The 24,134-nt window shown below is 50.3% G+C and overlaps 1 protein-coding gene across 2 annotated transcripts; it reads left to right on the forward strand.

Annotated features, from left to right (window-relative positions):
- The first annotated feature begins 1,605 nt into the window (after positions 1–1,605).
- On the forward strand, positions 1,606–8,524 carry OTX1 (orthodenticle homeobox 1). 2 transcript variants are annotated; one of them, XM_038551398.1, is made up of 5 exons: positions 1,606–1,717; positions 2,084–2,152; positions 3,766–3,972; positions 4,865–5,016; positions 6,187–8,524. In XM_038551398.1, exons 3-5 carry the CDS (start codon positions 3,876–3,878, stop codon positions 7,003–7,005), a joined length of 1,068 nt encoding a protein of 355 aa, XP_038407326.1. In that variant the 5' UTR covers positions 1,606–1,717; positions 2,084–2,152; positions 3,766–3,875; the 3' UTR covers positions 7,006–8,524. The 2 variants fall into 2 exon arrangements, with proteins under 2 accessions (XP_038407326.1, XP_038407327.1); XM_038551399.1 differs by lacking the exons at positions 1,606–1,717; positions 2,084–2,152 and having other exon boundaries at positions 3,364–3,972.
- The last annotated feature ends 15,610 nt before the right edge of the window (positions 8,525–24,134 follow it).

Consider the following 24,134-nt stretch of genomic DNA (forward strand, 5'->3'; position numbering starts at 1 on the left):
CCTTTGATTAGATGTTCCCTCATCGTACCCCCCCCCCAACAAAAAAAAAATGTAATTTCGTTGGTCTGGCGGCCACTTTCTTTGAACATTAGCTCGCTTTCAGCTCCAACTTCAATTAGAAGGAGTTGATTTTGAGAGATCAACAAAAGAACCGACCAAAGCCTTATTAAAGGTCCTAAGAAGATCTCCCGGGTCCTTTGAGAAGCAGTTAAGGAAACAGTGTGCCCTCCATCATATTCTGTTACCGTATTTTATTCGGGCTCCAAAGGAAAGTGTCGCTTGGGGGGAGGGGGAAGTACTTTGATGAGCGGCGGCCTCGGCCCCTTTTGACTGCGGGGCGCCCCCTTCCTCTCCTCCTCCTCCTCCTCGCCCCAGCCCCGTCCGCTCGGGGGCCCGACCTCGCGGCCCGGCGGCGGGCGCTCCCACGGCGCGGCGCCCCGCGGCTCCCGGACTCGCCCTCGCGCTCACTCCTGCTCAAACTTTTCACTCCGCCTGTTGGGATGGAGGGGAGGGGGGACTAGGGAAGCCGGGGAGGAATTCCTCGAAAGGGACCCAAGTGGTGCCTAATACTCAGAAGGAGGTGCCACCTAAGAGGAACCGCCTGGCTCAAGGTTGGGGCGAAACCCTTTTGGGGGGGTGGGGGCGGGGGGCGCCTGGAGACGTCCAGCAGGTACGCGGGCTCCAGAAGTTAGTTCGGCTGGGAAATGGGCTTCGCCAGTACGAACAATCCGGGGAGACGGCCCCGAGGAGGCTCCCTCTGCGGCGCGGGAGGAGGAGACGGAGGCCGGGGGTCTGTGGCCGCGTCTGCCGCCCCCGCCCCCGCCCCCGCCCCCGGTGCAGGGCGCCCGCGAAGGAGGCGGGGTGCGGAAGGGAAAGTTTCCCGTTAAGACCTCCCGGGGCAGGAGGAGAGCGGGCGCCTTAAGGGGGCAGGAGCCGCGGGGCTCCAACGCCCGGGGAGACGCGCCGAGGACGGGCGCGCGGGCCCCGGGGGACGCGCAGCAGCGGGGGAGCGGCGGGGCCTCCCCCGCGGGGGCCGAGCGGGCCAGGCGGGGTCCGCGCCCCCCGCCGCCCCCGGCCCCCGCGCCCGCCGCGTCCGTCCGCAGGTGGCGGCGCGGGGAAGGCGGCCGCTGGGGCCCGGGGCGCCGCCCGGGGGGAGCCGGGGGGGCCCCCACTGCCCTGCAGCCCGCGGCCCCGGACTCCTCGAGCGCACAGCCCCGCCGCCGAGCCGGGTGGCGCGCGGGAGAGCCCGGGAACCGGTTCCCCGGCCCCGCGTCTCCTCTCCGCCACTCCCTCGCGGGCGCCGACAGGGCGAGCGAAGGGCGGGGACCCCCCCCCCCGGGCCGGCCTCGGGCCCCGCGTCCCCCCTCCGCCGACGGGCCCTGGCGCTGCGGCCGCTGTCCTCGCCTCGCTCTGCGCCGCGTTTGTCAGCCCAGCCCTGGAGTTAGCGCGCGCCCGGGGCGGGGCGGGCGGGCGCCGAGGGCGGGGTGCAGGGGGCGGAGGAGGGCGGGGGCGCGCGGAGGTAACCCCCGGCTCGGGCTGCCATTGCCCGGCTCGCTGTCACTCAGCCCGCGCGGGGCCGGGGATTGGCAGCACGGCCCCGTTACGCACTCACCTCGCGTTCACATACCCGGGGAGGGCAGTAGAAAGGTGATCAATCTTCATCAGGCTACATTTCCAATCACCTAAACAACCCGGCAAGACAAGCCACTCCGACAAGGTAAATCGCTTGATTTATTTAGTTCGCAAAGTGCCTCGGCGGGACTCCCCTGGCCCCCGCCGCCTCCGCGCTGCACCCGGACTGCAACTGCAGCCTCGAGCCGCCCCCCAACGCTGCCCCTCTCACCCCCCACCCGCCTACCCCTTGCGGCCCCTCGGCGCGGTCCCGGGCGACGTGGTGTCTCGGGGACGCGTAGGGCTTTGCAAACAAAGTGTCTGTGCAATAAAGTGAAACCTGGAGGGACCCGCACAAAGCCACCGGGAAGAAAGAGAAGGCAGGAGGGAAGTTGGGGAAAGCAAGAACCCCGGGGAGCCGGGACCCGCCGTCCGGCCCGGCGAGTAACCCCCGCGCCCTCTGTCTTTGCAGGTCGGCTGCCCCGCGGGCCTGCGCGAGGGCGCGAGGTAGATGGTGAGCGGCCCCGGCAGCCGAGGGCAGGTAAGCAGACAGCCGCGGGGCCGCCCTGGCTCCGGGAGCGCGCCGCCTGCTCCCACCCCGGCCCCCGAGCCGGTCCCCGCTTCCCAGGTCCCCGGCAGGTGGGCGGGGCTGGGGGGCGGCCTGGCTCCCCTCCCGGCGCGCGGAGGACCCCCGATCCCCGCCGCGGCCCCGCGGCCCCTCCCCCGCCTCCTCCGAAGTCAGCGAGCTCAAGTGCTAAGTTTGAAGAAAGTCTCTGGAAACTCACGCTGCAGCTCGGCAGAGGCGCGGCGGCCCGGCGTGCCCCCCTCTCTCTGGGCCCCGGAGCCCCGGGCTGCCCCTCCTTCGCCCCCCTTTCCCTGCCAGCTGGGGTCCGCCAGCCCAGACCGTGGGGCCTGGAGGAGGGGCGCGGGAGGCCGCCCCGGCTCTCCCCGCCCTCCCCGAACTCCCCAGCCCGGCCCCGGGCCTGCTTTGAATCCCCCGCGACGCGGGGTGCAGCGCAGGGTCCCCCGGGGCCGCGGCCGCGCCCCCCAGCTCCACTCCCTGCCCCTGCGAACGGCGCCGCGGGGGGAGGCGAGCGGGGAGCCGGGCTTCGACCTGGCGGCCCGGGTCAGCCGAGCTGCGCCGCCGAGGCCTAGTCGCGTCGGCCCTGGGCAGGGTCCTGGGCCGCGGGCCGGGCGGGCGGGATAGGCCGGGAGCACGCGGGGGCGCGGCGCCCGGGCCTCCCCGATCCGCGACCCCTCGGGGCGCCGGGCGGGCCGCCCTCCGGCCTCCGCCCGGGCCGCGCTGTCCGCAGCCAGCAGCCAGCAGCCAGCAGCGGGCAGAAAGCAGCGGCGGCGGGCGTTGTCGGGGAGGGGGCCTGCGGCGGGGCCTGGGCGCCCCTGACCCCCCGCCGCGCCCTGGAGCCCCCGCGGCCCCCGCGTCCGCGTCTCCTGGCCGCCGTGGGCCCGGGCCTGTTACTGTGGCCCAGGTGTGCTGGGCTCCCCGGGGAGCGGCCTCTCCGCGGCCGGGCGCAGGGAGGTCAACTGGCAGGGTGGCCGTGGGCTCGGGGGCCCAGACCCAGCGGGGACACCCTTGCAGGAGCGCACCCTAAGTGGGCCCTGCCACCCGGAGAGGCCCAGGTGCCGCTAGCCTCCCGCGGCGCCTCACCTTAGCTCTCCCCGACCCTCCACCTTTTCATCCCGCTTTTCAAAAACATTTTGAAACGAAACGAAACAACCTCTGGTGCCCTGGGCAGCCTGCCTCACTGGCGCCGAGTAAACGTTTGCTCTTGCAGTATGGAGGCCGGCTCCTACCCGACCAGAATTTGGCCTAGACTTGGGACCTTGCACGCCGGGCGTTTTAGGCCCTCACTTTCCAGCTTGGCCCTGCTTTTAGCCTCTCCGCACTCCTAGCGACGCCCTACGAGGGTCTTTTACCCATTCCACGCCTGAGAAGAGGCGATGACGATCCAGAAAAGCTGACTTTTCAAAGAAGCTGTGGTCTTCCGGCCAAGGCCTTGTAGAGCCAAGCTGACCGCCCTTCCGAGTTCCGCAGGCCTGCGTGCCCTCCCCAGCCCCCGGCTGCTCGCCTCCGACGAGACCAGGAAACCGAGATGGCTCCCAGTCACTGTTTACCTGTGTCTCCTGTCTCCATAGGCCGGGCCCCCCGACGCAGCAGAGTTTGAAGGACTGCGCAGTGGGAGCCCCGCACTGCGCCTGGCCCCGGCCCCCTGGATCCGTCCGGGCGCCTCCACCCGGCTGTTAGCATGATGTCTTACCTCAAACAACCCCCATATGGCATGAACGGGCTGGGCCTGGCCGGGCCAGCCATGGACCTCCTGCACCCTTCCGTGGGCTACCCGGGTGAGCACCAGTCCCTGCCCCCAGCCCCTGCAAATCTTGGGGACGCCCAGACTCTTGAGTTTGAGCGCACACTCGGTGTCTGAGCAGGCCCGGGGAGTGGGATGGCGGGTCTGCCTGCAGTGCTCTGCACGCCGCAGGCTCACAGGGCAGTGGCGGGTGCATGAGGCAGGCCAGGCCAGTGAAGCTGGGCAATCTGTCTCTTGTGGTCCCACCACCAGCACAGGGCCCACTTACCCAAGGATTCGTTTCTCATGGGTGGCTTTTTTGGGGTGTGTGTGTGTGTGTGAATCTATTCCTTTCCTCCCAATGTTGAAAGAGAGATTTGGACACTCTCTAGGCCCTGACAGGAAGGGCCAGGCTTTTCTTATGAGAAGTGACTGGCTGAGACGAAGAAGAGGGGCTCTCCCTCCCTAATTGAATTGTCCTCTACATCCGCTGTCTGCACCAACTTTTGCACCGTGGATGTGGAAGGCTTGAGCCGCCTCCTCCCCGCCCCAGCTCCCGCTCCTTCATCTCCACTTGTTCCCTCGGAAAGCGTTTTCCAGGTGGTGTGTCTGCGCACCCCTTTCCCATCCTCCAGCCAGGGGATGTGTTGGGGGGGAGGTGGTGAAAGAAGGGGGATTGTATAACTTCTTTTCCTTTCTTAACCTCCGAGAGGCAGGGAAGGGGGCAATTCTGGAGTCTTGACGACACTGGTTCCCAGTCGCACACATGCACTTTCTCCCACCTGTGGCCTCTCAGGCTCGGCCTCCTGGGGGAGTTTTCTTTCGCTTGGAGCTTGGCTTGCTTTTGCAACGGCCTCGCACAGAGCCCTGCCGGGGGCCTGTCTGCGTCGTCTAGCGCGGTCCGCGTGGCCACCGCTGACCCGAGGCGCCCCCGCGTGTCCCCTCAGCCACCCCGCGGAAGCAGCGGCGGGAGCGCACCACCTTTACACGCTCGCAGCTGGACGTGCTGGAGGCGCTCTTCGCCAAGACTCGCTACCCTGACATCTTCATGCGCGAGGAGGTGGCGCTCAAGATCAACCTGCCGGAGTCCAGAGTCCAGGTGCGCGTGCCCAGGGCTCCGGAGCCGGGCCGGGCCCTGGGGCAGCGGGCCGGGGAGGGTCGGGACGGCGGCGGGCGGCGGGCGGTGGGGCGGTGGGGCGGTGGGGCGGTGGGGCGGGCCCGCGGCTGGCCAGGCCCTCTCCGACTCCCCCTAGCGCCCGGCCCGGCCCGGCCCGGCGAGGGGCCCCGCTGGAGGGCCCGCTCCGAGCCCTGCCCTGGCCGCCTCCCGCGGCCGCCTGCAGCTGGGAGTCCTCAGGCTGTCGGGAGGGCAGGCGGGGCTCCCGAGCGCCAGGCGCCCGGGGTGCGGAGTTGGGCCTCCGCCCTCGCCCCGCGTCCCCGGGATCCTGGAGGCGGCCGAGAGGGGCTTGGCCGGAGCCTGGCGCCCTGTCGGGGCGCGCCCCCGGGGGTGGCGCAGGTTTGGGGAGACGCTCCCTTCGCCCCGAGAGGATGCCAAACGCAAAACCCGGCTACGGGCCTTGCTTCTGATTTTTTGCGATAAAAGTCCTGTTTGGATTATAACTCCGACCTCTCCTCAAGGGCCTTTTATCTCGCCTCCCTTGCCCTCGAGGCCCGGGAAAGAACCGGGAGAACGCCCTAGCCCTGTGCCGGGGCCCTCCAAGGGGCGTGAGAACTTTGTGCCACTTGGCTCCCCACTTGGAGCCAAGACGCCCAACGAAACTGTGCTCGGGCTTGCTCCCGGGGCGCCCCGAGGGCACGGCCTCTGGTCGGCCTCCCCGCCTGCCGCCGCCGCCGCCCAAATTCCCGCCTGGCCCAGGCCGGGGCCTCCGGGCCCCGGCTGGCTCCCCCTCGGACGCGGTGGCCGCCCCGCCCCGCCCCGCGGTGCCCCTCGCGCCTCCGCCGCGTCGTGCGCCCTGTTCAGAGAGGACGGGCCTCCCCGCGTGCGCGGGGCTGTTGGGGAGCGGCCAGCAGCAGCAGCAGCAGCAGCTCAGAGATGCCTGGACTTCTGGCTGGACGGACGCGGACGTCCCGCCCGGGGGCGGACTCGCGCTGGGGGTGGGGAGGTGCACAGCCCCACTTCCCGGAGGATCTTCCACCAGGAGGATGGGGCGGGTGGCGGAGCTGGGCCCGCGGGGCGGGGGCTGGCCCGGCCGGGCGGCGCGCGAGCCCCGGGGGCCCCCTGACCCGCTCTTCCCTCCTCGGGCCGCTGCAGGTCTGGTTCAAGAACCGCCGCGCCAAATGCCGCCAGCAGCAGCAGAGCGGGAGCGGGACCAAGAGCCGCCCGGCCAAGAAGAAGTCGTCCCCGGTGCGGGAGAGCTCGGGCTCGGAAAGCAGCGGCCAGTTCACGCCGCCCGCCGTGTCCAGCTCCGCCTCGTCCTCCAGCTCGGGATCCGGCGCCTCCGCCAACCCGGCGGCGGCCGCGGCGGCAGGCCTGGGCGGGAACCCGGCGGTGGCCGTCCCGTCGTCGCTGAGCACGCCGGCCGCCTCGTCCATCTGGAGTCCGGCCTCCATCTCCCCGGGCTCGGCGCCCGCGTCGGTGTCGGTGCCCGAGCCCCTGGCCGCGCCCAGCAACGCGTCTTGCATGCAGCGCTCGGTCGCCGCCGGCGCCGCCTCGGCCGCCGCCTCTTACCCCATGTCCTACAGCCAGGGCGGCAGCTACGCGCAGGGCTACCCCGCGCCCTCCTCCTCCTACTTCGGCGGCGTGGACTGCAGCTCGTACCTGGCGCCCATGCACTCGCATCACCACCCGCACCAGCTCAGCCCGATGGCGCCCTCCTCGATGGCCGGCCACCACCACCACCACCCGCACGCCCACCACCCGCTGAGCCAGTCCTCGGGCCACCACCACCACCACCACCACCACCACCACCAGGGCTACGGCGGCTCGGGGCTCGCCTTCAACTCCGCCGACTGCTTGGATTACAAGGAGCCTGGGGCCGCCGCCGCTTCCTCCGCCTGGAAACTCAACTTCAATTCGCCCGACTGTCTGGACTATAAGGACCAAGCCTCGTGGCGGTTCCAGGTCTTGTGAGCCCAGGAGTGGAAGGAAGAAGAGAAGAAACGCAACTACCTGCGCCCTCCGTGGTCCCCGTCCTGTTGCTGCTGCTGCACCGCCCGCCTTTGCCTCGGCTTCTGCAGACCTGAATTTTCACGCCCCTAAAAGATGCCCTTTGCCTGCACTGCCGCCCTCCTCGTTCTGCCACTTGTTTGGGGGATGTGCAGACCCGCCCACCCCTCGGATGAGGAGACCGGTGCCCCGGCCTGGCCCACAAGTTCTGCCCACGTGGGGAGGGCTGTGCGCTCTCCTCCTCCTCCAGCCCCAACGAACTCCTAAGCCGCTCTCTTCCAGTCTCTCTGGGCAGTCGTTATGCACTTGCAGCCTTCGGAGGCTCGTTGCTCTGACTCGCTGTTTGAGCCCTACACTTTTATTTATTCTTTCTGGACACTGGAGTCACTAACTGGCATGTGTCTGCCCTTTGGAGCGCACCCCCACTCTGCCCCAAATCAAGACAACTTCTGAGTGTTTCTCGATTGCAGACTACCGCTCCCTCGGCTGCCCTCGGCCCCGCTCCCCGCCTGCGGGCCAGACCTTCCGCGCGCTTTCTCCTCCCCGGCGGGCTGCGCTGGGACAAGGCCCCAGGGAGGAGCGCGCCCCCAGCCTCTCGCGCACAGCCCCGCCCTGCGTAGAACTGGCTCAAGCTTCCGCCTCGGCGGGAATGCTGTACATAGTCGGGTCCGTTCCAGGGACCACTTAAACTTTTTAGTTGCTGTTGGTTGAACTGAACATATCTCGTCTTAGCGCCCAGGAAATAGAACTCTAAGATATATACAGCATATATATACATATATATACACACATATATATAAAACAAAAGCAAAAAATATTTTCCCTCTGTCCCCCTTCCTCTCTCTTCCTTAAACGATGGCGCTTTTATTTTTTATTTTTTTTTTTTAGTTGTTGCAAAGCTGACATGCCCTCTCACACCTCCTCCCTCTGTGTATTTATTAACGAGAACCTTCTGGTTCCAGGAAGCTGGGCGCTGAGGGTCGGGAGGGTCCAGAGAGTGTGGAGGCAACAGCCAAGTCAGGGTACAGGGGAGGGGGCTAGGCCGGGCGGGGACGTAGGACCAAGCCCTTCCCCAGGTCGAAGCACAGGGTCGTCCAGTTCTGGTTTAGAGACCAATCACAAAAGAAAACAAAACAAAATAAACAAAACAAAAAACAAATAAAAAATACGGCATTAAGGAAAAACCAACCAACCAACCCAGGCCCCAAGCCCCAGTTCCAATTCCTCTGTCGGCTTCTCTCTCTTTAAACAACCCTGTTTTGTCTAGTGAGTTTTTAGTGCACCTTCTTCCTCCGAAATCTGCGGAGAGCCCCGCGCCTGTGTATCAATTTTGGCTTTGGCCTTTTCGTCCAGTAGGTGGGAAAGTAATTTGTAAATTTGATTTGTCCGATGTGAAGATCACAAATTACTTGTTGAAATGTAAGGCAGTCCCCCTTCCTCCCCCTTTATCTACATTATTTCCCGAAAATAAATGCAAATTAATGAACGGCTTGTCAGTGTTGCTCTTCTGATTCCAGCCCCAGGTCCTGGTCTCGGGGAGCCTAAAAGGAGGGGAAACTCTCGAGTTAATACCCTCGCGTGTTAATGACCTGTGTGAAGCAGGAGGCCGAACGATAGGGAGGGAGGAGTGTCCAGAGGACGTTCTCTTGGGGAGGGATCCTACCCTCCCGGTCAGCTGGGCCTCTCCCCCCCCCCCCCCCAGGCGTTTTGACCCCGCATCCCCTCTCGCCTTCCAGGACAGAGACAGGTGTCAGGACTCAATTCCCGAAGCAATTCCTTTCTCTTCAGAGGCAGGAACCTGGCACTGATTTCTTCACCCTAATTGCCTGCACCAGACAGAGGAGGGGGAGGGGAAGAGGGTCGGGAGGCGGGAAAGGATAGCTCTGTAATGCTCTCAGAGCCGAGCCAAAAAGGAAAAGAAAACAAAACGACAAAAAGAAAAAAAAAAAAAAAAAAAAAAAACCCGATCCGTGTCCTGCATGTTGGCAGCAGACAACCCTCCTTTCTGCTGAGCTGTCCCGGGTGGCTTCGCGGCGGCTGCGGGGATCCGAGTCATTCCTCCCACGTGCTAAGTAAGGTCCCTCCAAACCCTCCGGCTCCTGCCGGGAGGAGCCAAGCGGGCTTTTGCGTAGGGCGAAGTTTCTTGAAAACGCAAACATTAAAAAAAAAAAATCTAGAAAAGTCGACCGGGACGCGCGTCTCACTTCGGCGGGTCGGGAGGGAGGGACGGTTCCACCCGGGCCCGAGCGGAGAGCGGGAGCCGGTGGGGCCGGGCCGGGAGGTGCGAGCGCCTGGCCTGACGCCTCGGCCGCACGGCCCGCCGGCTGCTCCGCTCGCCCGCGGGCGGGAAGGAAATAAGGAAACAACGAAAAGTTCCCCGCCAAGTGACCAACGCCCCCGATTCTCCTCCCTCCGCGTGAGGCCCGAGGACACGACGCGGGGGCGCGTTGGGAGAACGACCCCCGGCTCGGGGGCCCGCGCGGAGCCCGGCCTCGGGGGCTGCGAGCTCCGGGGGCGGGAAAGGCGCCTCGGCCGCGGCCTCCCCGCGCCCGGGCCCCGCAGGCCCCGCCGCCTCCCCGCCTCCCCGCCTCGGCGCAGGCCCGGAGGAAGACCCCCGGCGCGGGGCCGGGCCGCGCCCTCGCCTGGAGGCGGAGCCGGGGAGCGCCCCGGAGCGCGGGGCCCCTGGAGCGGGCGGCACGTGCGGCCCGGTCCCCCCCACCCCGCTGCAGCCGCCGAGGCCCGGGGCCGGCGCCCCCTCCCCCCGCGGCGCCCCGGGGCCCCAGGCGCCGCCCTGGCGGCTCGGGGGAGCGAGGCCCGGAGCCCCGGCGCGGCGCGCTCGGACGGCCGCGGCCTCGGAGCCAGGTACTCAGCCCCGGGGTCCCAGCTCCCAGGTCCCCCGACGCCGCCGAACTTCACACCTGGGGGCGGTGGCGCGCCCCGGGGCCCGGCCGCCCGGCGGCGTCTAGAAGCGTCGGCGCCTGCGTACTTCGCCGCCGAGGCCGCTGCTGGCGCGCGGAGGCCCGCGGGAGTTCCCGCCCGGGGCGCGAGGCTTCGAGCAGAGGCACGTGCTCCGCCCGGGCCGCCCGCGCCGCCCGCGCCTCCCCGGCCCCCGGCCCCCGGCCCCCGGACCCCGCGCTGGGCTCCGCAGGCCGCCGGGCCGCGGGCGCGAGGAAGAGCGGGCTGCGGCGGGGCGGCGGGGGCGGCGCGGGCGGCGGGGGCGGCGCGGGGCCCCTCGCGGCCCCCACCTGGTCGCCTCCCGGGGCGGCGGGGCCCCGGCCTCGGGCTCGGGTGTCGCTGGCGCAGGTGAAGCCCGGAGCAGGCGGAGCGACGGGAGCCGTCCAGCGACGAGGAGCGCGGCCGCCCCGCTGCTGCGCCCCACGAGGCCCCCGCGCCCGCGCTGCTCCGCCCGCCGGACCCGGGAGCTCAGCCCGGCGCGGCCCCGTGACCCGCGGAGCCTGGGCCCGGCCCGAGGACAGCGCCGGGCCGCGCGGGCGCCCGTCGGCGGGGACCGTGCAGGACTCGGCTGGCTCCTGAGACTAGGGCGGCGCTTCTCTAGACTGTGAAAACAAAAACAACAACAAAAAAAAAACAAAAAATTTTTTTTTTTTTTAAAGAAAGAAAATCCTTAAAGCTAGAGAGTATTAACGCACAGGTCAAAAGACGCTGAATGTCAAATTCAGGGCTGCTACGTCATTGGGAGCAAAGAGCAGTGGTTTGGTTTATTGTGTCAAGAGCCGATGATTACTTTTTCCACGTATTTTGTTGAAAATAGCACGTTCACAAATAAACTCCTTTTCTTTTTTCCGACTGTGGAAATGAATGATGAGCTCCCTACTCCGGCAGCGCAGTTACTGATGTCATTAAGCACTGGCGGGCACTAAGGTTTTCTTTAGGTACAGAAAAAAAACGTATCTGGTATATTAAATGCAGTTAATATATACGTTATTGGTAAAGAAAATCTGTATCATTACTATTCAAGACCAAAAAAAAAAAAAATCACTTGGCTTCCGATGCAGAATTAATTTAAGAACAGCCACAAGATATCTTTATAAAATTCCTTAATTGAAAACCAATCAAATTCTCAACGAGTTATTCTATATTTTCCACACTTTCCCTTCCCCCATACATTTTAATATCTAAAACGAGAATTAAAAAAAAAAAGCCCCTCCTGAGGTTTAACTGATGAAGATTTTCTTCAACAATATAACACTTGAAGTAAGAACTAACTAAAAAGATAAATTCGAAATAATAACTGTATTTCTTGACGACAAGAAAAATCTCTCCATTATCTTTAAGAAAGAACCTATTTAATTAAACGTGTGGGTGTCTGGAATATACTTTTTTGGAAGGGAGAGGCTTTATTTTTGGTAAATTGTTTCTGAAAAAGCAGTTATGCCTTAATCATCCTGTTGGTATTTACTGATACCTGAAAAAAGAATTGGATTATTTTGTGAGGGAGGGGGAACATGCCATTTTGACCTGGTGATTGTTTAATCATGCTTTAAAAACGAATTGGATTTTACTTAAAACACGTTAGGTGCAGTCTTTCAATTGCTTTTGAAAACAAAAAATATTTTCCAAAAATTCTTCAGCAACTTAGGTTGAAATGGCACTAACGGTACAAAGTTGCAACTGCTTTTAATATATCTGATTTTTTTTCCTTAGGGAAAAATAAAGCACAGAAGTGTATGGTGTGCTCACAGTGAAACTGCATATTCCTCTAGTTATGAAATTGTACATTCGGGGTTCCAGGACTATTCAGAGACAAGGATATGCCTCCAAATATTTTGGAGTGCTTTCTAATCAAGTAGGACTTAGCTCGATTGAATCAATGGTGACCCACCAGAATTTAAACATGGACAATCCATTGTGTTTCTAAAAATTGTACACCTCCTATCCCCTTTGGATAGTTTACTTGGGCTAATATAATCAAAGACACAAAGCTCCATTTCATTACAAAGGTCACAAATACTTCATTTTTTTCAGAGGTTAATCTTTATTGAACAGCTTATGAAACAATTTTAGAAAACTTTAGAAATTCTTTTAAAGTGGATTGTAAAACTAGGATTTAAGGAACTTTAGTCACAGTTTCTTCAGGATTGAACTGGAGTATAAATAAATCATAACTAATTTTGATAGTTGGCATAAAATTAATGAAAGTGTAGGAATAAATGGCCTCTGATTCAACAAAGTGTCTAAAGAGCTTATAAAATATTTTTAGTATGCAAATATTCTCATGTATGTTCAAAGCTCTGAATGCTTATAAGATATACCATCGTCTGTCGTAGCTATTTAAATGTAGGCATCAAATTTTCTTTTTGAAGTTTACTTACAAATTTTTATTGTGAAATAGACGTAGAAAAGAAAGTATAAAACATGTAAGTTTTAAAGGGAAAGGAAAATTTAAGCGATATGTTTTTAAATACTTAGAAAAGTAGATTTGGGGTTAGTTACAAAATTCGTGTCTAAATCTGCTACATAAATTACTATTTATGTTTCAGGGGTTTTGTTAAATCTTTTAGAACAGTGACTATTAATATATAGGGACACCTTTTTAAGGCAGAAAAACAATTACAGTGATAGGAGGTAGAAGTTCTATAGGCCTTTGAAAATCCATAGGTATTTTTTTATGTAATTGTGCTTATGTCTATTTATATATTTAATGAAGGAGCACCAAAAAAAATCTGTCGTCTTGTTTCTTAAGCATGGATATTTGACCTCCATGCAAAGCTACTGCTTCAACTCTTGATTTCATTTCTGATGACCCTCAAATCTATATTCCCAGCTCAGACCTTTCCGTTGGGCTTCATACACCTGTACATCCACTGAGAAGAAGCCATTGGATTTTAGCTCTATGCTAAAGATATAATATCTGGGACTTGCTTTAAGAGGAAGAAAAGGAATGAGTGGAGTATAGGTAAAACCAGATTAGCCAGGAGTCGATAATTGTTGAAGCTAAGTGAGAATACATTTAACTCGTTATACTATACTTTTTTTATATTTACTTTTTTTCCATGATAAAAAGTGAATAAAAATATGTATCAGTTTGTTGAAGGTAGTTTTTGTAGTATGTTAAGGAAACTGAGCTTCCCATTCTTTTGGAGCTCAGTCTTATTAGCATATATTATTTATCTGTTCTCAAGTTTGCCAGGTTGGTGTGGGCTCAGAGTGGTTTGATTATTTACTCAAAGTTACATAATTGGTGATGCAGAACTTGGTACTCAAGCGTTCAGATCTTGGCTTCTTTTGCTTTATATAAAAGCTTCCTAAAATTTTCAGTATGTTAGCAAACATTAATTTTTAAGAAGCCACCACCAGATCTCTTGACAGTGCAGTTACCAGATTATCAACAAAACATGCTTTATCTAAATTCGAGTTGTAAAATTTGAGCTTTGATACCTGAAAATTATTTCCTGGGGCATTTTTACCTTTATGTTTCTGGGCATCACCTCAGTCTAATTTTTATGAGCGTTCAGAATGATTTTAATAGAGCATTAACTGAGAGTACTAGTCTGATACCAGGTCTTTCTATTCTTTTAATTCCTTATTAATTTTTAATTCCTTACTGGTTGTTCATTTCTAAGTAATTTTAAAATTCCCTACTGGCTGGTTCATGTTTATGAGTGGTATTTTTATTCTTGACCAAATCTTTTTTGCTCCTTAGAATGTTGCTTTGCTACATTATAGGAGTTTGAACCAGAGAAAGCTGTGTAAACCAGATAAGGAGTTGAGATTAGATTAATGACTCTGTGTGTGAGGCTTAATTTATTTGTAAACAGGTATTTGGAGTCTTACATTCTAACTATACTAACTTGGGAACTCCTCTTTTCGAGTTTTAAAATTTGTAGTTTAGTTTTTTTAAATCTGACTGATAGCAAATCCTGTCTTCTTAAGGGCAAATTTCATTTTTTTTTTCCCCAGAGCTAAGTCTGGAAATTTAAAAATGGGTTAGCAGGTTGGGTAATAGAAATCATATCACTTTTTAGATATAAGTTTCCTTTATGGAAAGGTGAAAAGCAGAAGTTTTACATACATTGCAGCTTTATTTCTTCAGTTGTTAAAAACCCTTCAGGTCATGCTTCTATCTGCTACTGACCTCTTCAGGCTTTGTCTTGCCTGATATAAAAAAAAATAAATAAAGATTGTTTGTTCATGTTCCTTAATGTTTGGAAAAGAGCACATCTAGCATCCGTATTCTTCCTGTATTTCCTCAGTTGAGGCATAAACTTTATCTCATCTACTCAGATTAGCACCTGATAATTCCTGCATGCCTTTTTATTCGTACATTTGGAACCAAGATTCTCCCCACCCCATTGTATTCCAATCAATAAAATAGCTAAATCTTTTATCCCAAGAGAGATTAGAAGTCAGTGGGGGTCCTGGTGCTGAGAGGTGGGACGAAGTTCTCCTGCGCTGCAAGTCCGTGGCACAGTGCCAGACACAAGGTAGGTCTCAAATGAAAGAAGGAAATCCAGTCATCAGCCTTGAAACAGATTTAAATGTAATTCATCTCAGATACAGGATTGTCTTTTTCCTTTGTGGTATTCAGAGTTAGTTCTGAATGAATTCAATAGCATATTTTCTTAATCTCCTTTAATCACCCTTACAACCAGGACCTTTCTGGTTACTTCTCACTATTACATCTCTTGTTAAATGTCAGACCATTTCAAAATTTAGTTCATTAAATTTTTAAATCATATATTTAAAAGCCCATAAAATTTGCATATACGTCTAATCAAATAGTTATCAACATCGTGTAATCACCACCACCAGGGTCAAAGAATAGAACATTATTGGGACTGCAAAATTCCCTGAATATATCCTTTGCCTGTTACGACCACTTTTGTCTCCCCATGAGTAACTACTGTCCTGTCATTTATAGTGACTGTTTTCTTGCATTTCTCTTTTGATTTAACTACTGGATATCCATTCTTGGATAATATGGATTTGTTTTGCCTATTTTGAATTTTAAATGAATAGAATTATGTTGTATTATTTTTGTATTTTTTTTTCCACTTAAAATTATAAGATTCAGGGACACCTGGGTGGCTCAGTGGTTGGGCATCTGCCTTTGGCTCAGGTCATGATCCCAGGGTCCTGGGATCAAGTCCCGCATCAGGCTCCCTGCATGGAGCCTGCTTCTCCCTCTGCCTGTGTCTCTGCCTCTCTCTCTCTCTCTCTCTCTGTCTCTGTCTCTGTCTCTCGTGAATAAGTGAGTAAAATCTTTTTTTAAAAATTATAAGATTCATTCATGTTACGGCGTGTACCTGTAGCTTCTTCATTTTTACCCCATAGGCTGTATAGTATTCCATTGTATGCATATAACACAATCTGCTCTACTGTTGATAGGCGTTTGTGATGTTTCCAGTTTGGGACAATTATGATGCTGCTGCTGCTCTGAACATTCTTTTATGTGTCTCCTGATGCACATAAAGATGCAAATCTTAAAAGTATATAGTAGGAGTGAAATTTCTGAGCCATAGGGGATGCAAATTTCAACTTGACTAGATATTGGCACAGTTTTTCAAATTGGTTGTGTTAATTTATATTCCCAAATAGTGTATGAGAATTCCAGTTGCTCTATATCTTTGCCAAAGCTTAGTATTTTTAGACTTTTAAACATTTTGTCAATTTTTTGGATGTGTAATAATATCTCATTGTGGTTTTAATTTGTGTTTTCTTGATTACTGGCGAGATGAAGTCTCTTTTCTTATGTGTATTTGGATATCATTTTGTGACATGTCTATTCTTATATTTCCATTTTTTTTTCCTTTTAGGTTGTCGACTTTGTTTCTGATTTGTAAGAGCTCTTTACATATTCTGAATACTAGTCCTTTGTCAGATATACGTGTTACAGATGTTTTTCCCCCGCTTTGTGCATTGTCCTTTCACTCCTTCTTTCTTTTTTTTTTTCCTTTCACTCTTTCTTAGGGTGTTTTAAAGTAGCTGAATTTGTTAATCATATAAGATTAACAATCATATAAGATTGGTGCTTTTTGTGTGTTTTGTTTAGGAAATCCTTTCTTACTTTGTGATCATGAAATATTTGCTCAAATTTTCTTTTAAAAGATTTGTTTTGCCTTACATATTAATCATCTGACTTTTTGGTAGTGTGCAGTATTTGGCAGCATTTCCTCTTCTTGAAACTTTATCTGCTTATGACTGCAAATGTCATCTTTATGTTGGTAACTCCAGAAACCTATACTTCTACTTCTGGAATTGACTATATTCCTTAGTTGAGATCCATATTTCCAATTGCCTCCCGGATCACTCCACTTTTTGAATGTCCTGCAAATATTTGCTAATATCTCAGTTTAGAGCTCATTTTTCTGACCTTTGTTCTTCGTTTAGGTTAAATCATCATATAAGCCAAAATACATGGGGTGGGGGGGATCTTTGGTTCTTCTTTCCTTATCTTCTTCATCCAAGTAGACATCCTATCCGAGTGATTCTACTTCTGAAATGCATGTTAAATCCATTAATTCCCTTCTTTTGAGTTCCACAATTACTGCTCGGAGGTCTACCTACTTTGGTACAATACCTTCTAATTGATTTTCCTGCCTTCCTTCTGTTCCCCTTCTGTAGTAATTCATTCACACGGCCACAGAGTTTTCTTTATAAGACAAAAACCCCACCTCTTTCCTGCTTTTATGGGTTTTCATTGCCTTCGTTATAACAAAAAATCCAAATTCCTTCACATAGCTCCTACCATTACTCTGCAGGAATCTCAGGTTTTAGCCACACCAGGCTACTTCTTGTTTCCCAAAGAAGCTATGTCCTTGTGCCTTTTTTCATGTTGGCCCATCTGCTTGGAACAGTCTTTTATTTTTATTTTTATTTATTTATGATAGTCACAGAGAGAGAAAGAGGTGGAGACACAGGCAGAGGGAGAAGCAGGCTCCATGCACCGGGAGCCCGACGTGGGATTCGATCCCGTGTCTCCAGGATCGCGCCCTGGGCCAAAGGCAGGCGCCAAACCGCTGCACCACCCAGGGATTCCTGGAACAGTCTTTTTTCCACCTCTTCCCACTGGGAAGATCCACCATCATTTCCAGAAAGAATTAATCCTTCCTGCCTCTGGGCTTCCCATGGCGCTTTGTTCCTACTTTTATTGCAGTACTTATTATAACGCTTTATGTTTATCGATCTCCCATACTAGATTATGAAGTTTTGAAGACTGAGAATATGCTTTATTAATCATTTTATTCTTATAATCTAGCAATGCTTGGTACAAAATAGTAGTCAATAAATACTTGAAAAAATATTGAAGAATTGCGTTAACTTTAAAAAAGAATATAGAAATGTATGCATTGACTAAAAAGTCATAAACAGGGAAAAATGTCAATGAAGGGGTACACTGGGCTGTTTTATGTGAGTGGGTTCTAGCTGAAAAGGTTAGAACCGTGCTGCTTTGGTCTGAAGCTAACTGAAGGAACAAAAATAATCTTAACGAATAAAATTGACTGAGTTCTCATTTTTAAAAAGAGACTTAGAATACAAAGCTAAATAAAATTAGTTTAAAAAACTAAGATATTCACAATACTGCTGAAGAAATTCTTGGCTTTCAGGGAAAACGTTAATGAGCACACTCTATCCTATTACAAGTTTTATAATACCATTAATTACGTCTGTTTTGACAATGCTTACTTTTACTCCAGGAGGTGCTGGTAAATCCAGGAACCCCTTAGGTTTTATCAGAAGAGCGGCAGGTTAACAGTTGTTGAATGTGCTGATTCCGTAGATTCCCATAAAAAAATAAAACCTCTGATGGCTAGAGTCTAAATATACTCAGTGTTCATATAGCAAATACACAACACAATTGAATTATGGTGAGACAATTTTTCACAGTTCCTCTCGAGGAAGCAGGGTTTTGTGTTCAATAATATTATTATCTTTCTTTCCATGTGAACATAACTGATCCATTGTGTGCACAAGAATGTTCTAAATACAAAATGTTCTTAGAGGAATTTTAGGAGCAAACTGATTTTCCATTAAAATATTATATATTGTTTATATCTGGATTTCTAATTGGAGTAAATCTTTAAAGAAGCTTGAAAAAGGTTGTCTTTATCTACAGGTAAGTTATCTTCTGATGATGAGTTTATAGATTTTTGAAATAAACCAGCCCCTAATCATAAAAGCAACTTCTAGATAAACATGGTCAGTTGAATACATGTTTTATTTCTACTCTCTCAAAAACATACTAAAATGAAAGAGAATAAAGAAAGGCATAAACTCTGTAAGGACAAAGAGAACATGAAAGGAGATGTCAATAGACTTTTGGAAGCTGGGCCGTTGGTAGATGGATGAGTGGTAACTGTCTTCGTGAAGAAAGCTGGCCCCTTAGTCTGTCACACCTGGCTAGCTGAGATAGGGAGTATCAGCCAGCGGCTGCTTAGATACCGATGGCTTCCAGACAAGAGGCCAGCATGACCTTGGTAGGGAACCAGAGCTCTATCTTGGGTGATCTGATTGCAGTACGTTTGTCTAGATTCTTTGAGCCCGGGAATAACTGAACATTCATAGATGAAATATGCTGTGTCAGTGTATATTATGGATGATATTAACGAATATAAGGAAGAACTGCAGTGACTTTGTTAATTCAACAAGGGTGTGTTAATTCTAGGAATTATACAATCATAACATCTAGAGCAACACTGTCCAGTACTATGGCCGCTAGCTACATGGGGCTTTTGTGCTTCTGAAATATTGCTAATCTGAGTGAAGATGCAATATAAGTATGAAATTCACCTTGAATTTCAAAGACTTAGTATAAAGAAAACGTTAAATATCTCCTTGGTGGGGCTTCTGAGTGGGACGGTTCATTAAGCCTCTGACTCTTGGTTTTGGCTCCCTCTCTACCCCGTCACCCCGGCCCTGGACTCGTGTTGTCTCTCAAATAAGTAAATCTTTAAAAAAAAGTCTCCTTTGTAAGTTTTTATTAGTTGCTTATTGAAATATTTTGTATACCATATGTTAAGCAAAATATATTATTCAAATCACCTGTTTCTTTTTACTTTTATAATGTAGATACTAGACCATTTATTTTTTTTTTTGTTTTTTTGATACTAGACCATTTTAAATTTTGTATGTGGCTCTTATTATTTTATACAGCTATGAATAGAGATATTGATCCTCGAGTGGCTGATATGGTTCCCTGGTCTGTGTTTTACAGGGGGCTCTTTGAAAAGAAGGCTCTTTAAAAATAAACAAACAAATGGGGACCTCCTCTATACTATGCATGACTTCTCGGTAGTACCTGAAGTGCTGCAATATATCCTTTTAGCAAACTACCCAGTTAGTGGGATTTGTGAGTCTGTTTATTGAATAAGAGAGAGTAATCTAAAGGCATCAATAGATATATTGGTAAAATTTGTAATTTTCTTGTTATCCATCTACCATGGCTCTTCAACACAACTCCTTCTCTGAATCCATAAAATTTTATGTACCTGTTTACTGATTGCTTTAATAGAAAACCACAGATTTGAGCCAACTGAGAATACTGTAGAGTCTTGGTTACCACCCTGGTCTTTGGTTCTCAGGCTTTCTAGCAGTAATTCTGTTTTCTAATACTTCAGCCTTGATAGTGACTGCGTAAAATCTTTTACTCTTTAATCTCCTATCCGTGTTCTCAGCAGATGGCCCCACATCCTACTTCTCTGACAAAATGCTATAGAAGGTGTCAGAGGAGAATGCCCTTGACTTTCAACTACAGATCTTCTTGGGGTTATGTCCCAATAAACCTACTGTAAGTTGAAAATATTTTGAGTCAAGTGCATTTAATACACCTAACTTACCAAATGTCGTAGCTTAGCCGAGCCTACCTTAAATGTGCTCAGAACACTTACATTAGCCTACAATTGGGCAAAGTCACCTATTAGAAAGCTTATTTTGTAATAAAGTGTTGAATGTCTCCTGTAATTTATTGAATACTGTGCAGAGTGGTTGGACGGGTACAGAGTGGTTGTAGGGGTATCAGTTGTTGACCTCTGTGGTCTGATGGCTGACTGGGGGCTGTAGCCGGCTGCCACTGCTCAGCATCACGAGAGCATGTTGTACTGTGACTCACAAGCCTGGGAAAAGATCAAAATTCAAACTTTGAAGTATGGTCTATACTGGATGTGTATCACTTTTGCACCATTGTGAAGTCAAAAAATTCTAAGTTAGGGACCATCTTTATGGATATTCTTTCTCTCTCTCCCCCTATGTATGTATATGCCATGCCTACAGTTTAATGTGATTCACAACCATTCTTTATCTGCTGTCCACTGCCAGCTTTGGGGTCTCCTGTCTGAGGATAATCTCCTTCTGTGTTCTGCATCTCATCCCCTTGTGCTTCCTCAGAGCTCTGTCTTTTGGCATCTTCAGTTTCTTTCTCCTCCTCTATCAGTTTCTTCTCAACGGTACTTAAACATGCTTTAACTTCAGCCACCTTTAAAAAAATAACAACAACCCTCTCTTGGGGGTGCCTGACTGGCCCAGACCGTAGAGCATGTGACTCTTGATCTCAAGGTTGTAAGTTCGAGCCCCAAGTTGGGTGTAGAGATTACTTAAAATCTTACCAAAACCCCCAAAACTCTCTCTTTACTACTTGTCCTTTATGTACTACTAGATCTTCCTCTGCTTAACAGTTGAACTTCTTGAAAATATTTTCTTTTTGTTGTTTTTACATTCTCCCCTTCTATTCACTTTTTAATTTACTATAGCAAAGCTCCCACCCCTAAGAGTGGTTTTGCCAAAGTCACTAGTAACTTGTTTGTGACCCAAGGGGACAATCTTCAGTCTTAATCATAGTTAATCCCTCTATGGCATTTGATACTAGTAGTTGTTTTCTCTTTTATGAAATACTTTTTTATTTTGGTTTTTGTGATACTCTACTATTTTGGTTTTTATTCTTTTTTTAAGATTAATTAATTCATTCATTCATGAGAGAGAGAGAGAGGCAGAGACATAGGCAGAGGGAGAAGCAGGCTTCATGCAGGGAGCCCAATGTGGGACTTGGTCCTAGGATCCCGGGGTCACACCCTGAGCTGAAGGCAGATGCTCAACTGCTGAGCCACCCAGGTGTCCCTGGTTTTTATTCCAGTGTCCCTTCTCCTTAGACTTCTTTGTGACTCCCTCTTTTTCACTGTGCTAAATAGTATTGTTCCTCTAGACTCCATGGTGGGCTGTCTTCTTACTTAACAAACTCCTGCTGGGTAATGAATCTATTCTCGTATTTTCAGTTCTAAATTTGTATATTCAGCTACAATCTCTAGATCCAGTTTCTGTCTGGATATACTATAGTACCTCTACTACCAAATCTCTTCTTCTTACTCTATTCTTTACTTCCGTGAATAACAACTCAATCAACCTGTGAGCTTAACAAGGAAACCAGAGAGTCGTCTACAGTCTAACCACCGTTGTCCTTCCTCAGCACTGTCAGTCACTCATCAAGTTTGGTTCATTTTATCACTTGACAGCTTTTTATTCTATTGTCTACATCCCAGATACAAGTACAGAATGTCATAGTCTCTGAGCTAGTTTATTTTAATGATATCCTAACTGGTTGCTCTTCCTCCAGTCTGACACCTCTGCATAAAATCTGTGGTAGCTAGTTTCCAAAGATGGGCCTCGATGAGCCACATCTCCTGGGATTTAGAGCTTTGTTTAGTTCCCTCATACTGAATCTGAGCTTAACTTGTTACTCGCTTTAAGTAATGGAGCATGGCAGAGGTGCCCTTGTGCCAGTTTCAGGCTTCAGCCTTAAAAATGCCCGATAGCTTCAACTTTTGCACCTGAAGTTCCTTGTAAGTCCAGCTACTGCTGGACATCCCAGCATCCCGACTGAATTCAGACTTCGATATGTCCCCTCTAAGATACCAGATCTAGAGGAGAGCCCTCCTACATGTTCCAGACCTGGAAAACTCCTAGATGACTTCAGCCCCAGGTAACGAGATAAGCTAGAGACCTGCCCAACTGAGCCCTGGGAATCCATGGAGTAAAATGATTGTTGTTTTTAACTACTAAACTTTGTAGTGATTTATTTCACAATAGATAAACCAAAACAAAACCTCTCTGTTCTGCTTCCTACTCCAGTCTGATCTTTGGCAATTCACCTTTGACACTGTCAACCTTCACTATGCTGCTTGACATTTCCAGAATGAACTCTGCTTTTTCTTTTAGACTTTTTACTCCTGCTGTTAGAAACGTTTTTAACATGCCCTCCCTTGCCAGATTCCTACCCAGCTTTCAAGCCTTTCTTTCAAGACCTACCTAAAGCGGTGGGTGACTAAGTTAATTGCCTTGCTTATGTCCTCTCGTAGTAGCAAATACTCTTCATGTAGAATATGGTCGGGAGTATGGAGTCCAGCAGTGTAGTATTTTGCAAGTTATTCTTTCTAAGCTTCAGTTTATTCATCAGTGAGATGAGTATAATAATAGCAGTTTGTTGGGAGCATGTAAGAGTACCCCAAAAATGTTAGCTATTAATGTTATTAACACATTATCATAAGTGCCTGTTTATCACTTTATCCCTAGAATCTAGCCAAGTGCCTGGCACATAATATGTGCTATATAAAATGTCAGTGAATGACTGAATGTATAAATAAATTCAGATCATTTGGATTTCATTATACTAATCCAATTAAACCTAATTTCAAGCTTTTTTTTTTTATTGTGGTGAAATATCTATGGCATAAATGTGCCAGTGTAACCATTTTTAAGTGTAGAATTCAGTAGCATTAATTACATCCACAGTGTTGTGCAATCATCACCGCAGTCTATTTCCAAAATTTTGTCATTACCCCAGAGAGAAACTCTGTCACATTAAGCAATAACTTTCATTTCCTCCTCCCCCTCAGAGTCTGGTAACCTCTGATCTACCTTCTGTCCCTATAAATTTGCCTAATTTAGATACATACAGGGAAACATATATTATTTGTCCTTTTGTGTCTGGCTTATTTCACTTAGCATAATGTCTTTCAGGTTCATCTATAGTGTAGCATGTGCCAAAATTTCCTTTCTTTTCAAGGATGAATATTCCATTGTATGTGCATATAACCACTTTTTGTTTATCCATTTGTCTGTTGATGGGCACCTGAATTGTTTCCACTTTTTGACTGTTGTGAAGAATGCTACGTGAGTATGGTATACAAATATCTGCTTAAGACCCTGTTTTCAATTCTTTTAGGTATATACACATAAGTGGAATTGCTGGATGTAATTTGTAATTTTTGGAGGAACCACCATCCTGTTTTCCATAGGGGCTGTACCATGTTACATTTCCACCAACAGTGCACAGGTGTTCCAATTTCTATATAACCATGCTGACACTTGTTATTTTCCTTTTTTTGTTTTTTGTTTTAAATATAATGGCCCTCCTGATGTGTGTAAAATGTTATCTCACTGTGGTTTTGATTTGTATTTTCCTCATTATTAGTGATCTTGCACAACTATTCGTGTGCTTATTGGGTATTTGTGTATCTTCTCTGGAGAAGTGTCTATTCTAATCCTTTGCCCATTTTTAAATCTGTTTTTTGTTGTTGTCGTTGTCATTGTTTGGAGTTGGGGGAGTTCGTTATGTATTCCAGATATTAAGCCCTTAAAAGATATATGATTTGCAAATATTTTTTTCATTTCATGGGTTGCCTTTTTGCTTCGTTGATAATGTCCTCTGGGAAACAAAGTTAAATTTTGATGTATTCTGATTTATTTAATTTACTTCTGTTCCCTGTACTTTTGGTGTCATATCCAAGAAATCTTTGCCAAATCCAATGTCATGAAACTGAAACTTTCTCCCTGTTTTTTTTTTTTCTATCAATTTTGTGGTTTTTAGATCTTAAATTTAGTTCTTAGATCCATATTGAGTTGAGTTTTAAATGTGGGGCAAGATAAGTGTCTACTTTCATCTTTTACATGTAGATATCCAGTTTTCCCAGCCCTGTTTGTTGAAGACTGTACTTATTTTATGGCTTGGCACCCTTGTTGAAAATCATTTGACCATGTATGTGAGCGTTTATTTTCCTATTCTAGTTCGTTGGTCTATTTGTCTTTATGCCAATACCACGCTCTTTTGATAACTGTAGCTTTTAGTAAGTTTTTTCTGCTATTCT

The sequence above is a fragment of the Canis lupus genome, chromosome 10, assembly GCF_011100685.1.
Source record: "Canis lupus familiaris isolate Mischka breed German Shepherd chromosome 10, alternate assembly UU_Cfam_GSD_1.0, whole genome shotgun sequence".
Taxonomy (NCBI): domain Eukaryota; kingdom Metazoa; phylum Chordata; class Mammalia; order Carnivora; family Canidae; genus Canis; species Canis lupus.